This window comes from Hylobates moloch, unplaced genomic scaffold, assembly GCF_009828535.3.
Source record: "Hylobates moloch isolate HMO894 unplaced genomic scaffold, HMol_V3 SCAFFOLD_5, whole genome shotgun sequence".
Taxonomy (NCBI): domain Eukaryota; kingdom Metazoa; phylum Chordata; class Mammalia; order Primates; family Hylobatidae; genus Hylobates; species Hylobates moloch.
Window position 1 is genome coordinate 62,367,153 of NW_026652280.1, and position 18,644 is coordinate 62,385,796.

The 18,644-nt window shown below is 42.4% G+C and overlaps 1 protein-coding gene across 23 annotated transcripts in view; it reads right to left on the bottom strand.

Annotated features, from left to right (window-relative positions):
* The window catches only part of DLGAP1 (DLG associated protein 1), a 993,959-nt gene that overhangs the window by 156,654 nt on the left and 818,661 nt on the right, over nucleotides 1–18,644 (bottom strand). For 11 of the 23 annotated variants that reach the window (XM_058438584.1, XM_032152723.2, XM_032152722.2 and 8 more), the window contains one exon: nucleotides 8,962–8,991. The exons of the other annotated variants lie outside the window; for them this stretch is intronic. In XM_058438584.1, coding sequence (XP_058294567.1) covers nucleotides 8,962–8,991 — 30 coding nt within the window. The remainder of the gene's footprint in view (nucleotides 1–8,961; nucleotides 8,992–18,644) is intronic. 23 annotated transcript variants of the gene reach the window in all.

An 18,644-nucleotide genomic window follows, 5' to 3' on the forward strand; every position in this document is an offset into this window, starting at 1 on the left:
CCTGACCAACATGGTGAAACCCTGTTTCTACTAAATACAAAAAATTAGCCAGGTGTGGTGGCTCATGGCGGTAATCCCAGCTACTAGGGAGGCTGAGTCAGGAGAATCGCTTGAACCTGGGAGGCGCAGGTTGGAGTGAGCCGAGATTGTGCCATTGCACTCCAGCCTGGGCAACAAGAGTGAAAATCCATCTCAAAAAAAATAAAAAAATAAAATATAGAGATATATATGTCTATATATATATATGTAACATCAAGCAAAAGCAGCAGCATATGAATTTTTTATAATTTAATTTTTGAGCCCATAAAAACAAAAATGATAACAAAACTATAAATAAATAACTAAAATATATTGAATGCCTACATGCTAAACAATTTACCAGGTACTTCAACATTGTCTGATTTTATTTAAGCTCTTTTCTTTTTTTTTTTTTAAACTGAGTCTTGCTCTGTCGCCCAGGCTGAAGTGCAGTGGCACAATCTTGGCTCACTGCAACCTCCGCTTCTGGGGTTCAAGCAATTCTCCTGCCTCAGCCTCCCGAGTACCTGGGACTACAGGTGTGCACCACCACACCTGGCTAATTTTTGTATTTTTAGTAGAGACGGGGTTTCACCATGTTGACCAGGCTGGTCTCAAACTCCTGACCTCAGGTGATCGCCCTCCTTGGCCTCTCAAAGTGCTGGGATTACAGGTGTGAGCCACCACGCCCGGTCTATTTAAGCTTCTTAATCATCTGGAGTGCTAAGTAGCTTTACCCCATTTTACAGATGAGGAAAGTGTGGTACAGACAGAGTAACTTGCTCCAGATTACAACACAGCCAGGAAGTTATGGCTATGAAGTTTGAACCTAGGACTGTCCTATATATCGTTCTATACTTTCTTCCATTATGTGTTCCAAACACAATTTTAGGAGTTCATATTTAAGGAGGGCATGTATAAAATCAACAATGGGATATAGAAGGCTAAAAAGGAAATTAAATTTGCTTCTCTGTCTCTTAACAGGTGCATGTTTAAGAAACATTGTACTCAACAGAGGTGTACCAGGTTGCCTTCTCCCTTCACTTAAGCACACATGTCAGTTAAAGCTAGGAAATAGCTCAAAATCTGTATTTTCAAAACATTTCACATCCTTAAGGCTTCTGGACTGGCATCTAATTTTGCATTTTGTTGAAACATTGCTAGAAAAATCCTTTGGCCTTCTTCTCAGTGAAACCAAACAAAACCAATAATGTATGCTCTTTCAACTTAAAGCATCAATGGATTTAACAAAACCATTGTATATACAGCTGTGGCAATATTTACGTATGTAAAGCATCTTAGTTGAATATCAAATTCAAACAAAATCAATACAAAATGGATTTTACAGTTAATTTTAATGGGTGTGATGTATCGTTTAAAAGGGTGTGATTTCCAGGTTCATAACATTAAGTGATTTCAGCAGTTGTCTACAGTGTGTTCCAAAATTAATAGTAAGGTCAGACTATAGTTTTAGACTGAAAATATCAAGGCCATTTTCTAAATTTAGGCTTGAAATACTAGAAGTGGCTTTGATATTACTATTGAATTGGCTTCAAAGACTGCTAATTAGACCATTGTCTTTAAGAACTGCCTTCTTACGCAATGTAATAGAGTTGCTTGTTCTTTAAGAGTAAGAGTTTTGTTTACATTGAAAACTTTCACTACACTGCCAAAATAACAAAAGCAAATACACAGACATTGAAACTTATACTCTTGAAAAACAAAAAGAGGGAAAATAAATCAGTGACAAGTGGCAGATTATCGTTTGCAGCTTGCCTTTGATTTATAAATGCCTACTTCCTGCCCCAGGGAGGAGGGTGAAGGGTAGGTTATGGTGCTTGGGATGCACACTGTCCTCTGGGTTATGCTAATTTGTTGTTAAGTGCTCAAGGCCTCTTATTTAGCACAGATTTGATTAGTTTTTGGCTATACAGTTCAAAGATTTATGAAAATTTCTCTCTGGATAGCTGTGGTTGTATTCACTTTGGTTCTCCTTATTCAAAAACTTTCATATCTTTGATGAGTGGTGACAAATGGCTCGCTCAGGAGCACTGTGCAAGTATAAACTCTTTTGTAATAAAACACAATTAATATTGATGACATGAGTCTTCAATTAGCACTTGTTTGTTGCCTGAAAACCTTACCTCTTCTCCCCACCTTCCAGGACTCAAAGAACAGACTGGGGGACAATCTCATCTGAACCGAACACTCCAAACTGGGGCTGTGACTGTCCCCTGGCAGATGCCACAGATCCCAGAAAGGTGATCAGAGAGCTCTATCCAACACGAGGAGTCGCTTCCCTCTAAGTACTCTCAAAGGGGAGAAGCAAGGATTTATGCTGGCTCTGTTTGTGGTTTTGCCCAAAATGAAACTCTCAGCAGTGTGCTACACCATGATTCTAGTGGAAGTGATCATTAGACATTGGAAAGAGGAAAGTGGGAAGGAGAGCGCCTGCTGCCTTCTGTATACTGTGTTAAGGCTTTCTCTCTAGCATCTAGTTTAGTCTCTGCAACTGCCCCAAGAGAAGTCTATTTTATTGGTGAGGACACTGAGGCAAATAGCAGTTCCGTGCCAGACCCTTCCAGGCACTGGTTGGCTTTTTATTGCTTAGTGTCCCCCTTAAACTTTCTTCTACACTATGCAGAAATAGAAAAAGGCAGTTGGAATAGAGGAGGAGGGAGAGGGAAACAAAAAGGGGAAAAGATACACTTAAAAAAAAAGTAGAAAGATAAATGTGAGAGAGCTCTGAGATGAGGTCAGTGGTTGGTCATTTGAGGTCAACTTTATCTGAGGTGAGGGTAATCCCAAGATGACAAATGGCTAACCCTTGGAAATTTCTTTCCACACATCTTCCAGTTTCTGGGTCACATGGCTCCATCTCTGCCATTTCAGGAGGGTCCCAGTCTTAGGAAGCTATTTGGGAAACTCTCAATGCTCCCAGAGACATTACTGTTTTTCTTTTTTGGAAACAGGATCTTGCTCTGTCACCCAGGCTGGAGTGCAGTTGCACAATCTCTGCTCACTGCAACCTCCACCTCCTGGATTCAAGAGATTCTCCTGCCTCATCCTCCTGAGTAGCTGGGACTACAGGCACCTGCCATCATGCCTGGCTAATTTTTTGTATTTTTAGTAGAGACAGGCTTTCACCATGTTGGCCATGCTGATCTTGAACTCCTGACCTCAAGTGATCCTCCTACCTCAGCCTCCCAAAGTGCTGGGATTACAGGTGTGAGTCACCGTGCCTGGTTGAAACATTTCTATTTCATAGGAATATTTTGGCTGGATGCAGAGGCTAAGGCAGGAGGATAGCTTGAGGCCAGGAGTTCAACACTACCCTGGGCAACATAGAGAGACCCTGTCTCTACAAAAAAAAAAGAAAAAAAAAGAAACTTTTAGCCAAAAGTATAATGACAAGTAAAGATACATCTGAGAAGAGAACATTCTTTTGTTTAGTGTGGTGCTCCAGCCTCCACGTCACTCTTATAAACAGGATGTCTGGGTTTCTTTGCAGAAACAAGTTTCTTGAGTTTTGTTCTCAGTTTCTATAATATTCCATTTAGTATTCCTGACACACTGCCACCTACCACGCTGGTGGAAGGAAGGAAGGAACTCCTTCTGGGAGATAGCTCTACCCTATCTCTGTCAGTTATCTGACTAACATTTTGATTTCCGGTAGTAAAAATGTTGAAACTGGCCAGGCATGGTTGCTCACGCCTGTAATCCCAGCACTTTGGGAGGCCAAGGTGGGCGGATCACGAGGTGAGAAGTTCGAGACCATCCTGGCCAACGTGGTGAAACCCTGTCTCTACTAAAATACAAAAATTACCTGGGCGTGGTGGTGTGTGTCTGGAATCCCAGCTACTCAGGAGGCTGAGGCAGGACAATTGCTTGAACCAGGGAGTTGGAGGTTGCAATGAGCCGAGATCACACCACTGTACTCCAGCCTGGAGACAGAGCCAGACTCTGTCTCAAAAAAAAAAGTTGGCTGGGCACGGTGGCTCACGCCTGGAATCCCAGCACTTTGGGAGGCTGAGGTGGGTGGATCACGAGGTCAGGAGATCGAGACCATCCTGGCGAACATGGTGAAACCCCGTCTTTACTAAAAATACAAAAATTAGCTGGGCATGGTGGCAGGCGCCTGTAATCCCAGTTACTTGGGAGGCCGAGGCAGGAGAATCGCTTGAACCCAGGAGGTGGAGGTTGCAGGGAGCTGACAACGTGCCACTGCACTCCAGCCTGGCCACAGAGCAAGACTCCGCCTAAAAAACAAAAACAAACAAACAAACAAAAAGTTGAAACTTCATTCTCAGTTTACTACTGGAGGTAAGTCCATCAGCGTCTGTTTATTAAAGGATTTACCACAGTCTACCTTGACACACTGAGCACATGGCTTTGCTCTAAAAATAGAAAGACTCAGCTGGGCAAGGTGGCTCATGCCTGTAATTCCAGCACTTTGGAAGGCCGAGGCGGTCAGATCACTTGAGGCCAGGAGTTTGAGACCAGCCTGGCCAACAAGGCGAACCCCCGTCTCCACTAAAAATACAACAATTAGGCTGGGTGCAGTGGCTGACGCCCGTAATCCCAGCACTTTGGGAGGCGGAGGTGGGTGGATCTCTTGAGGTCAGGAGTTCGAGACCAGCCTGGCTAACATGGTGAAACCCCATCTCTACTATAAATATAAAATAGCCAGGCGTGGTGGTGTGCACCTCTAATTCCAGCTACTCGGGAGGCTGAGGCAGGAGAATCACTTGAACCCAGGAGGCGGAGGTTGCAGTGAGCCAAGATCATGCCACTGCATTCCAGCCTGGGAGACAGAGCAAGACTGTCTCAAAAACAACAACAACAACAACAACAACAAAAAACAAAAAACAAAAATTAGCCGGGCATGGTAGAGCGTGCCTGTAGTTCCAGCTACTCAGGGGGTTGAGGCACGAGAATTGCTTGAACCTGGGAGGTGGAGGTTGCTGTGAGCCGAGATTACAACACTGCACTCCAGCCTGGGCAACAGAGCGAGACTCTGTATCAAAAAAAAAAAAAAAAGAAAGAAAGAAAGAAAGAAAGACACAATGACAAGGGCAGAGTTCACCTACAGAAGGAATGACATCAATACAGTAGGAATATTTTTAATACATTAAATCTCTTTGAGGTGTTTTTGGACACCTGGCTTGTCATACTATGAACAACAGAATTTCCTTAAAAAGTTTTTATTTTAGAGACAGGGTCTCGCTCTGTTGATCAGGCTGGAGTGCAGTGGTGCAGTCATAGCTCACTGCAGCCTCAAACTCCTGAGCTCAACTGATCCTGCCACTTCAGATGCCCAAGTAGCTAGGACTACAGGTGTATGCCACCACACTCAGCTAACTTTTATAAAATTTTTTTTTAGACATGAGGGGGAATTGCCCTGTGGCTTACGCCCCTCTCGAACTTTGAACACGTGGCCTCAAGCTATTTTCCTGCCTCAACCTCCCAGAGTGCTGGGATTACAGGTGTGAACCCACTGCACCCAGCCCTCATTTATTTGATTTCTTCAGAGAGGCTCATCTGTTCCTATATTTAGAAACGTGGAACTTTTCCAAAGAAGACAACCTTCATTTTTTTCATACGGACTTTCAAAAGAATGTATGTCCTTTTGGCGTTTTGGATTCTCGCCTACGAGGTATAAACAAATCGCCTTGGAGACAAGTCTCAACACAGAACACACGCTAGTTATCAGTGGCAAAGACTTGCATCAGCCTACCACCACAGCTGGCTCATCTTGTCCCTCCAGGCCTGTGCCTGCTGGAACACTCCCACTCCCCGTGTCTGAATACACCACTTCGGTTGGACCAAGAGTTTCCGGCTCGGGTGGCCCCTCCTTCCCTAGAAATAAATAGCTGCCTATAGAATATCAGAGTCATTCTGACTTAGGGGTGACTCAGCACTTCCATGACCTGTGTTCCCACTTCTCCTTGATAAGGCCAATGTTTTGGCCCTACTTGTGAAAATATGTAGCCCTACATCTATCTCCCTGCTCCAGTTTCAAGAGAAAAGACCCTATTCAGAGAAATATGTAGAAGACTCTTGTGAAATTCTTGCTGTAAGTGGTTTTTCTTTCCCTGCCATTGGTGCGACTGTTTCCCCCTTCTGTCAAATTGCTGTCTACATGTTTCTCTCTGACCCCAATTTTCTCGGAGTTTGGGATTATCGATCTAAAATCAGAGGTGAGAATTCATCAGTGTTATCAACAAAACTTTGCAATTATTTCTTTCAAACTGAACTTTTTCCCTATTCACTTATTTTTCCTCATCGCAAAATATTCAAAGCATTGATGAGTGTTTCTGTTTAAACTCAAAGGACATTCCACCTTTAACCTTAGCATTCGTGAGATACAAAATGGGTTTTTCTTTTTGCTGATTTAAAAAGCTGATATGAAGCTGCATAGTGCGGAAGAGGGCACCCCGCTCCAGAAAAGAAGAAACAAAACTGCCTGCCATAGACACTTGGTAGGGAGTGGCAAATGGAATCTTGGTTTGTTTTTCTCTTAGGACTTTGACAATTATTTTTCCTTGAAAAGAATAAGAGAATCTACCTAAAATAGTAATACTAGTTTCAGAGCTCTAAGATAATATAGAGCAGAGTCTCTTTTTTTAAAAAAAGGAAAGACGTCTCATTTCTGACAGTGGATTTCTTCCACTGATGTGCACACTCTTTGACATGAAAAGCTGTACGAAGCTGCCTTGAATTCATTCTGCAGATGGAAAGTTGCAAGTACGGTAATTAGCTAAGCAGTGGCAAGGCCGACCATCTGAGGTTTGATTTCTCATCAAGAGATAGTGTCCTACACACGTGCCACTGAGCATGCTTGTAAGAGTTCCACGTTTCAGATGCACTGAGAATGCATGCATGGAACACACGTCCCCCCAGCCCAACAACCGCACTCCCAAACTGCCCTTGCACACATATATTCTAACACGGTTACAACACAGCATGCTTCCGAGCCTCAGACAATAAGCTGCCCAAAAGATGCTCAAGCAACAGTCACAGTGGGCCTGACTTCTGGTATCCGCAGCCACTCCAGAGAACTTCCTGTGAGCCCCGGGGACTCAGAGGAGGCCGAGTGATGAGGAAGGTGGCCAGAGGCTGCCAGACTAGCCCCAAGCAGTCACTCTGCTTCCTGCCTTCGTTTTCCCTCAAACTCTCATCTTTCTGGAGAAAACAGAACCCTGTCCTGGGGGTGCAGACAAGCCATGACACCCACTAGTAACCTCTAGCAAAACAATAGTTTTAAAATTACTTAATGCTTTCTTTACTTTCTGACTTTTAAAATGAAAATTGTATTTTGTCACTATATCCTTTTGTTGCAAGTGGAATACTGCACTCAAACCAAGCAGGCAATGTAAAACTATGACTTCAAAGCCATTCCTTGATAAAACATCAAAACGGCCCAGAGTGAACCAACTGTTATCTGTAATTCAACAGATAATTAACTGAAACTCAGTGCTCAAATTGCTACTGGGAGTTTCTGCAGCCAAGGTCATTCTCATGGTGCTGCTTGATTTTGTTTCGGTGTCTCTTATATCTTGTTAGGCAGGGAGGAACTTGGATTGTCCTTCAGTAAAATTCCACTTTGATGCGCAAAGGGAACTTGAATTTCTGCTTGGGCTACCACAGGCCTGCAACGTGCACTTTCTCCTCGAGGTGAGAAGGTCTTTTTCTCTCCACCCTGAAACACTGCTGCCTGCACCTTTTGCTCAGTTTAGAGTAGCAACATACTTTCTGCCACAAATGCCAGAAATACTGTCTTTTCAACTCGGTTTTGTAAAATATGATGGTACTAAATCCACCAAAGGGATAGGGCACCCTCACTTTGGATTTGCCAGTCCCATGGGTACATAACTGACCTACTCTCCCACCTCCCAACCTTGAAACTCCAGCCCCCTGAACGGCCTCACCACTCCAACCCCCACTGCAATTTCCCACTCCCCACCTCCATGCATTGCCCATTCACCAAGCCAGCCACATCTCCCTTTAAGTTGAAAACTCACCCGGAAGCCCACTACCTCTTCCATGCAGCCTCCCCTGATTAAGTGAGGATGGAGAAACCTCCAAAGCATGGCCGACAAACTCCCAATAAACGAGAACACACACCCCCCCCAAAACAAACATAGAAACTCACAAAAGAAGAAAATGACACATTCTCTACTTTTGATTTGTGAAACTCCTATGGGGCTAAGGAGATCAATTTTATACCAATAAATCGTTTCAGAAAATGAGGTCATTTTAATATTCTTGGGGTTACTCAGCAAAACACTTTGCTTGGACATCTCTTTTGTACTTTCCTTAAATCCTTCTTCCTTTTCTTCTCGGCTTTTTGAATGTATGACTGAAGGGAACTGCCACTCACCGACATGGACAACAGTAAAGGAACTTGGTCTTCACTATGCCTCGTGGTGGTGGGTCACACTGCCCAGGAAGAACCCGCAATGAGACTGGCAAATGCCTTAACCATCTCATTTTCTCATCAGGAAGAAGCTTAAATGACTCTTGGTGCCCACATACTTCCTGGGCAAACATGTCTGCTCTGTTGAGATAAAGGATGCTCTAGACCAGGTTATGCTGAAAGATCCAGGGCAAAGGTTCCTGACAAGACTATGTCCAGCCTCAAATAAGGCCACCGAAGAGCCCAGGCTCTCTGAGGAGCACCGGCTGCGAGGCAGTCACATCAGGAGACAGAAACAGACATGTTGGTGCTGCCCTCTCAGGTCAGTGCAAACGCCACTTGAGGAGGGCTGAGAGCTTTGCAGCATAAAATGACCAGAACAAGGAGAAACACAGATGCAATGGCAATAGCTGGCAATTCGCACATGGCGTCAAACACCACTGCCACAGAAGCTTTTTAGCTACAAGCCACGCTATGCAACCTTTAAGCAAAACATTATTGATTTTGTGGTTGTAAAAACATACCTTCAACTGCAGAACTCAGTTTTATGACACCTTGAATAAAAACAAAAAGTGGCAGTTATATAATGGACCCAAATCGCCTTTTCCAGGCTTCTCGTAACACACGCATGCTTTAGATTTGGATTTTTCTTTTTCTGCTAGCATTGTAAGAATGTAACTAAACAAATATCAACTTCAAAAATAAAATAATTTTTAGTCTTAACTAGGTCTCATGGATGTCTTCTTTTCTCCCACTAAAACCATTTGGGGAAATTTTTCACTAAAAATGGGATTAAACATGTTTTTGGATGGGACAAAGGCCAAGTCTGTCTGAGTGACTATTTCTGTGTATAAATTATACCAGATTATGGATCAATAAAAGTTCACACAATAGGATGCCAGGGACCAGCACTTCCTCTTTGGTACCGTATATAGAGATCATTTGATGCATGTTAGGACAGAGTTTCTGTTGAAACATGTAACAGGAGGTTAAAAACCATGGTGTGATCTGGTAACTTTCTTCTCTGGGGTAGTTGGGCCAGAGCCCTTTTCTTGGTCTGATAGGTTTAGATTTCAGCTCCCTCAAGTCAGAGAGTGAACGGGTTATCTGAGCAAGTCAAGTTGTTCATGAAGGAAGTCAGTACCCTTGACTGATATTTATGCACCTTTGCGGTGAATTTTTTTTTTTGAGACAGAGTCTTGCTCTATCATCCAGGCTGGAGTGCAGTGGCACGATCTCGGATCTCGGATCTTGGCTCACTGCAACCTCTGCCTCCTGGGTGGACGCCATTCTCCTGCCTCAGCCTCCCGAGTAGCTGGGACTACAGGCGCCCGCCACCATGCCCGGCTAATTTTTTGTATTTTTAGTAGAGACGTGGTTTCACTGTATTAGCCAAGATGGTCTTGATCTCCTGACCTTGTGATCCACCCGCCTCTGCCTCCCAAAGTGCTGGGATTACAGGCATGAGCCACCGTGTCTGGCCTTTCAGTGAATTTAAAGGTGAAAACACCAAACTAAGATAAATTAGACCTGGTAACAATCATTTGATTTAAAGAGCATTTTTTATAAGTCATAGTTATAAATAAATAATATTATCTAATCTTATGCAATAGTCATGATCATTTAGGCTGAACAAAAATGTCTGCAGTTTCATTTGGTTGAAATCCTGGTTCTCTTTCAAACTGGAGGAGTTTGCAAACAAAATTCTTTTCAATACTGGCAAATCAAATTGGTATCAGAATGAACATACGCTGATTTTAACAGATTATGTTCACATTGCTCTTCCTTATGACTTTCTGGAAAAGCTGCTTTTAAGTTTGTTTCCTATTGAATTTCATCTTTCCTGCATAACCAGTGGTGTCTGGTCCAATGTTGAGAAGAAACTCTCTAGGGGAGGAAGTATGCATATATATGTCCATATGTTTATTATAAATTTTGCTGATAAGAAGGATATGTGGCACACAGTCTACAAGTAACAATGACATATACGGTATTCTTTATGGCAAATTCCATATAGTGAATTGGTTCCTATGGAATTCTTTTGTTCATCTTGGCCAAACTCTTGTATCTGTAGCCAGCAGTTCAACCATGATCAATCATTCATTCAGTTGCATCCCAGTTTGCCCTTTTCCCAACAAACTTACTGTTATTATATCTTTTATGTGATATAAATTATTTTTATTAAATAAGCCTCTTTCAGCTTCAATACTATGTCAGTACGCATACCATGGCATATTTGTCACTGTACGTAAAGTTGGGCAGAGATGTGCAGTGACCACACCAGCATGTAGTATTTCCACCATATGGGTATGGTAGAATGTAACCTCAAGAGCATTGATAGAAACATGACTAGGAAATGATGAGTTTTAAATATTTATGACTTTTGTTTTTGATATAATTTATCTAATTGTAAGTCATACAATTTAATTTGTAATAATGGGCTTCTAAAATGCCTGAAACTGTAACATCTGGCTCTTGCAAGCTGGTATGAACTCGCTTTAGGACACCACTGCCATTACTAATGCTTCTTTGTGCTCAGGCCCAGGGAAGACCTTGAACTTCAGAATACTTCCTGAGATCTTCATAAAGAGGGTTACCATTTAATTGAACAAGACAAATGGAAGTAAACTTAGGATTTACTATTATTCTGCCAGTTATTTCCAAACCTGTAAAGCCTTTCATTGCAAAAATAAACTATACATACGTCACCTTAGAAATAACAGTCATTGACAATCAACTAGTATAATCACAGTATAAATGGATTTGACATTCTTTTGATCAGGCAACTAAACGAAGACGCAGAGTCAGGTACAAGTAATTGACTTATTAAGCAATGACCTCATCTTTTCAGAGTAGAATTCTTATATACATCAGAATATCAAGTTTTTCAGCCATATTCATCTTTGAGTATAATCATGGTGTCAGCTAATGTCATTCAACTGAAAAGACAACAATGTGCTCTGATCAGTATGTAGAAACAGAGTTTATGCAAGAAAACAAGAAAATTTAAACAAATTATCAGGAAAGACAGGGGTGGCAGTGAAGGAGAGCCCAATACTGATTTATGGAGTTGGGAAAACAAGGTAAGCTCAAATACAAACAAAAATTAGATCTCTAATTATAAACCTTATTTTAAGAAAAACATATGATTCATTAGCTCCAAATAGACTTTTCTTACATTTTTAAACCCCAAGTCAAATTATTCTGTATAGTAGGGTGGACCTTTATATTGGGAAGTAACTACGTTACAGTGAAAATTTAGAATTAGCTATATCTAGTTAGACACATTATATTAACATGGTACACAAAATTGTACAACGAGTGGGAAAGATCATTTATCTTAAAATGTAAATATTTTTTAAAAATTTAAATATTTAAGAAGGGATTGATGTTGATGTTAAAAAGTTACACATAGCACTGCTGACTTCTAGGACACACAATAGACATTATCTGGTGAGTGGCTGACATTGACATTGCCTGGAATTCAGGGTAAGCCGTAACACATACATTTATACACACACACACACACACGCTACCACCTCACCCCCTTGGTTTCTTTTTCATAGTCTGCAGAAGTGTTTGAAAATACAATTGAAAACAACAACAAAAAACAAACTCAACTGTTTTTCTCTCAGCTCAATATCTTTTTTTCTTTTCTTATTTTTTGAGACAGAATCTCCCTCTGTCGCCCAGGCTGGAGTGCAGTGGTGCAATCTCGGCTCACTGGAACATCCGCCTCCCAGGTTCAAGCGATTCTCCTCCCTCAGCCTCCCGAGTAGCTAGGATTACAGGCACGCCTGACCACACCCAGCTAATTTTTGTATTTTTAGTAGAGACAGGGTTTCACCATGTTGGCCAGGATGGTCTTGATCTCTTGACCTCATGATCTGCCTGCCTCGGCCTCCCAAAGTGCTGAGATTACACACGTGAGCCACCGCGCCCTGCCTATTTCCCTATTTCTTCTACTTCATCTCACATAACTTTTCCCCTTATTCCAGACCCGTTAGCCACATGGTTTCTCTCTGTGCTTTGCAATGCTATTTCCTTTCTGCCCTTGGCTAGTGTACTTGCTGCTCGCTCCCTCTTGCCTGCTGCCTTAAACTGCTCAGTCTTCCTATAGCCAGCTCTTTTCTTTTGTTCACATTTGACTTCAAATATAACTTCCTCAGAGAGTCTTCCTTGACTACTGTATTTAGAGCAGGCCAGAAATAACTCCCCACCCCATTGCTCTTATTTATTTATTTACTTAATTTTTATTTTTTAAAAGGATGGAGGGGAGGGGTCTCACTTTGTTGGCCAGCCTGGCCTTGAACTTCTGGGCTCAAGCAATCCTCCAGCCTCAGCCTCCCAAGTAGCAGGGACTACAGGTACTTGTCACCACAACTGGCTTTCTTTTATTTTTTAAAAATAGCACTTATCACTGTTTGCAGTTATCTCATTGATTTCACATCTGCTTCCTTGTTTACATCTGTCCTCCTCATTAGAATATAATCAGAATGAGAGCAGGAACCTGGTCTGTTTTGTTTGCTGCTGTAACTCCTCTGCCTAGAAGTTTGTAGCACAGAGCAAACACACAAAAAATATTTACTGAATGAAAAAGTGATCACTCCCGAGTATCCTCAAGGAGGATCTCATCAATCCCAGCACATGTACTTCAAATATGTTACTTCAATTATGGATGTTACTGAGCTGAGTACTCAGATTTCATTATATTGACCACTGTCTATTTCTACTCAGAGGCTGTTCTTTATAGGGAGTTAGTCAAAATCTATGTGTAGAGTGAATACATGTAACTTATAGTAAATATTTAGGTGTTTTAGGGTTCCAATATTAGCAAGATCTCTGACAAGTAAGTTTATTGGCTACTTGGAGACAAAATTATGCCCTAAATGGACTTCAAGAAATATTAGTTAATTAACTTTATATTCAAATACCTCAATAATCTGCAGTTCTCTTGTCTCAACTGTCATCACCCTGGGCCAAATTAGGACAGCAATGTTCACAGGAAACTGTATGATAAGGCACAATAGAGAAAGAGGAACTAAAAAAGAACTTCAGCCTTTAATATCCTTTTTCTAAGTTATTCCCATGCTGCAGCTGGAGAGACTTTTTCAAAAGGTCATGTGACAGCCTTCCAACTCTTATTTTATTCATTTATTTTTTAGATGAAGTTTCACTATGTTGCTTAGGCTGGTCTCAAACTGCTGTGCTCAAGTGATCCTCCTGCCCAGTGAAATTCTTAAGATAAAAAGCCTTAACATGACCTGCAAAACCCTCTATGATGTCACTTATAGGTGAATAAAAATGGCCACAAATTCTTCCACACTCCTCCCACAGACAGGTGGAGGCTGTCTCCTCTCCTTGAATCTGGGTAAGCTCCGCGGCTGCTTTGACCATTAGAATACAGAAGAAATGATGCTGTCTGCCCAGATTTCATGAAACAGGCGGCTTCCCCTCTGGTGTCATGGACCACTCCCTCTGGGGAGCCTGAGACAGCAGGTTACAAGTCCTGAGACGGTTCTGATGGAAAGGCCATGTGCAGACACTCTGATAAACATCAGCTGAGGCTAAGTGTCAAGTTTAGGTAGAGGGAAGAAGCTGTAAGGTCTTTTTTTTTTTTTTTTTTTTTGAGACAGAGTTTCGCTTTGTTGCCCAGGCTGGAGTGCAGTGGCACGGCCTTGGCTCACTGCAACCTCCGCCTCCTGGGTTCAAGCAATTCTCATGCCTCAGCCTCCTACATAGCTGGGATTACAGGCGCCCGCCACCACGCCTGGATGATTTTTTTTTGTATTTTAGTAGAGATGGGGTTTCACCATGTTGCTCAGGCTGGTCTCGAACTCCTGAGCTCAGGCAATCCGCTCATCTTGGCCTCCCAAAGTGCTAGGATTACAGGAGTGAGCCACTGCATCCAGCCAGCTGTAGGGTCTTGAGGAGACTGTTGGTGAAGCCTGGGAGGACCGAAAATTGTCACTGGAGCCTGAAGAAAAGGGAACTCTATTAATGTAGTGGCAGAGAATTTGCCAACATTATCACTTGTAGTAATGTGGAAAATAGAAAATATACCCAATGAACCCACGGATTTTAGTAAGAGAACATCTAGGCAGAATGCTTAAAGTGCCATTAAAAATTTTTTTTTTAATTTCTTTAAAGCTACACACAATAAAAGGTGCAGGTAGAGAAAGACGAGTCAAAAAAGAACTGTTCAGTTTTCAAACAAAATTTGGAGACAATAAAGAGCTAGAATGTGTTGAGTAAAAACAAAACAAAACAAAACAAAAATTGTTTTAACACTCCTAGGGGGTGACTGTAAAATACTTTTTTATGACTGTAGAAATATTTAAGGATGTACCTCATAGAGTTTCCAAAACAGACAAAAAGGCTTTTAAGGATCCTAAGGGTACTGTCCCATAGCACTCCAACTCTGAGCCCAGACCAAAAAAGGGACTATCTTGAAGAGAATTGTAGATATGTGTTTCATTTAACAGAATGAAATCCAGTAAGATTCAAAGGATACCCACAAAGGTTATGAGAGAAGTGTATTAGTGGACACATAATCAGCTTGGACAAAGCAGGCAGAGGTAAAGTGCAAAGAGTCCTTAGAGCCCCCAAACTTTTATGGGTGAAACATAAGCTGAGAAGATTATTCAGATGAAAGTGCTATTTCTTATGGAAAGGGGACAACTCAGAAGGTGCAACAAGAGTCTGGAGGGTGGATCCAAGAGCTGCAGAGAATCATTCCAGAGAGCAGGACTGGGCCCTCCAGCCAAGGAACTGGCAGCATGTGGATTTCAGACTTGCTATGGTAATGCCTGGCGTATAGCTGTTTATCCACTCTTTGAGTGGGAGTATCCCAAGCACTTATCCCATCCCTGTACTATCAGTATATGTTGGACACATAGGAGGCAAATACCTTTTTCATATTGAGAGGTCTTCATATTGAGAGAAATTGTATAAGACAACAGCATCAAATGCGCCCCATCAGCAACTGAACCTTATTTAGACGGTAAAAACCTGAATCTCGGCTGGGCGCTGTGGCTCACGCCTGTAATCCCAGCACTTTGGGAGGCAAGATGGGTGGATCATCTGAGGTCAGGAGTTCGAGACCAGCCTGACCAACATGGTGAAACCCCATCTCTACTAAAAATACAAAATTAGCAGGGTGTGGTGGTGCATGCCTGTAATCCCAGCTACTCAGGAGGCTGAGGAAAGAGAAACGCTTGAATCTGGGAGGTGGAGGTTGTAGTGAGCTGAGATCACCCTATTGCACTCCAGCCTGGGCAAGAGAGTGAGACTCCCCCTAAAAAAAAAGAACCTGAATCTCAAACTTGAGCTTGAGATGAGGTTTTGAAGTCTTTAGAAGGGGTGAGTATATTTTGCCTTACAGAAGATGTGAATAATTTGTGTCCAGAGGCTGAAGCATGGATGACTAACGATGACCACAAATTATTTGAAACTCTTCCGATTGAGAGGTGGCATCTTTGTTATTCCCTTTGGTCTGAGTGGGTTTGTGGACTGCTTTGGCTGTCACCAAGAATATGATGGAAATGATGCTCTGCCAGTATCTGAGCTCAGACCTTAAGACCTTAAGATTTCCTATCTCTTGGATAGGAACTCTCTCGGGAAGCCCTGAACTGATATGTAAGGAGTCTTGAAGCCGCAAGGCTGGAGGTGCCAATTACAGGTGCTCTAGTCAACAGTTACCATATTGCTACTGATCAGGAGCCCACACTCCCAGCCATTGAAATCAAAGTGCCAGGCATGTGAATAATGCCATCTTGGACTCTCTAGACCAGCCCAACTGTGATGGTTAGTTTGTGTGTCAACTTGACTGGGCCATGAGGTGCCCAGAGATTTGAACAAACATTATTCCCAGTGTGTGTGTGAAGGTATTTCTGGATGAGATTAACATTTGGATCAGTTGAGTACAGCAGACTTCCCTCCCTAAGGTGGGTGGTTCTTGTCCAATGAGTTGAAGTCCTGAATAGAACAAAAAGACAAAGTAAGAGAGAATTCTCTGTCTCTGCTGGGACATCAGTCTTCTCCTCCCTTTGGACTTCGACTTGAACTGGAACTTACACAGTTGTTCTCCATGTTCTCAGGTCTTTGGACCCAGATTGGGACTATACCATTGGCTCTCCTGGGTTTCTAGCTTGCTTGCTGACTGCAGATCTTGAGACTTCTCAGCCTCCATAATTATGGGTCAGTATACACACACACACACACACACACACACACACACACGGATATACTACTTCTCTGGAGAACTCTGACTAATACACCAACTTCTAGCTGAATGTGGAACAGAAGAATTGCCCAGCTGAACCCTGCCTAAATTCCTGATTCAAAATCATAAGGTATAATACAATGATTGTTTTTCAGCTGCTCCACATTGGGGTAATAAGGTATGTAGCAAGAGATGACAGACATAGTCAGCTGTGCATACATTTTCTGACTACACATGTGCACTGTCCCTTAGCTCTTGGTACTCCAGCCACATCACCCTTTCAGTTCTACTAATATTGAATGCAGAATTAGCACGTGCCGTCCCTCACCCTTCTTGATCCTTTGACTCTCAGCTAATGAGGATTTTCTCAGGGAAGTTCTCCCTGAGCCTCTAGATTAGTCCCTTTGTTACAGGAGATTCTCCCACAAGAACTGTCTCTTTGGCCGGGCGCAGTGGCTCACGCTTGTAATCCCAGCACTTTGGGAGGCCGAGGTGGGCGGATCACGAGGTCAGGAGATCGAGATCACGGTGAAACCCCGTCTCTACTAAAAAATTAGCCGGGCGTGGTGGCAGGCGCCTGTAGTCCCAGCTACTCGGAGAGGCTGAGGCAGGAGAATGGCGTGAACCCGGGAGGCGGAGCTTGCAGTGAGCCGAGATTGCGCCACTGCACTCCAGCCTGGGCGACAGAGCGAGACTCCGTCTCAAAAAAAAAAAAAAAAAAAGAACTGTCTCTTTCTTTCAGCGCAGTTATCTCTGTGATTATTTGATTGATGCTAGTCTCTACCCCTAGATGGTAAACTCCATGAGAACAAAGGGTAAGCCTGCTTTTGATCACCAGTGAATTCCCCGAGTTCAGCACCATGTCTGGACATAGTAAGTGCAGAATAAACATTTGTTAAGAAGGTGAATGAAATATTTGAAGCAGCTGATAAAGGCTCCCTTCCCACCATAACTTTTAATAACCATGTCAATATTCTTTTCTTTACACCTTGTGAAAATCTGGGTTCTCAGCCACTGTAACTGGGAAAGAGTGTGACTTAATATGAGGCCACTGGTCCTGCTTTGCTATTGTCTGTGAAGACAGCTAAGCACAACTGAAGTTGCTGGAGTTCCTTTTTGTAACCGCTGGGGAAGAGGAAGCATAAGAGAGCCTCCGGGTGTGTGGGCGCAGGAATGTGTAGAGAAAAAAGTAATCGGTGACTGTTCACATTTATGTCTTTAGTTGGAAATTAGGGAGCTCTCCTAACAGTCTAAAGAAAATCGTGGATGCTCAAACTGTTTAAAATGTTTCTAAATTTAAGTTTAGAAACAATTCGTTACTAGATCAGGAGCTCTTCCCCCATCCCCCAACCCCTTCCTCTAAAAATGGAAGAAATAATTGCTGCTTCCTGAGTCCTGATAGATAAATTCTGTACCTTCCATAACCATTGCTCTCAGTATTATTTTCTTAATACCTAATCTGTATTCCTACTGTTTTAAAATGCATTCCCCTACCTAGCTCTACGGATATGGAAAATACATGCTCCGCTGGAAATAGTCTTTCTTAAAATATATCTGCTCTACTTAAAGATTAGTTTATCATTTTTGCCACGTATAAAATAAGCTCAGGTCTCTACAAGTGCCCTTGTAATTTCCATTTCATAAATTTAAAAAATATTTTGTTTTACCTCGTTATATTTCTCCTAATAGTGACCTCCAAATGGGTCTGTGTACAATATTTCATTAAATGGGTTTAGTAGGGTTCCAACTGGAGAAAAGAGGATTTCGATTTCTCCGTAATATTCTTGCTCTTTTAAGAAGAAAACACCTCCACAGTGGCAGGGCTAATATGTAGACAGGCATATTTCATATCATTTATGTAAGTTAGCACATTCTGAGGCTCTGCCCATTTCCACTTCTCTGATTTGTCCTCCCTCCCTGAGTGCACAATATTGCATTTGTCCCTTTTGAACATGTAACAGATTAAAGAGCTGGGCAGGAGGC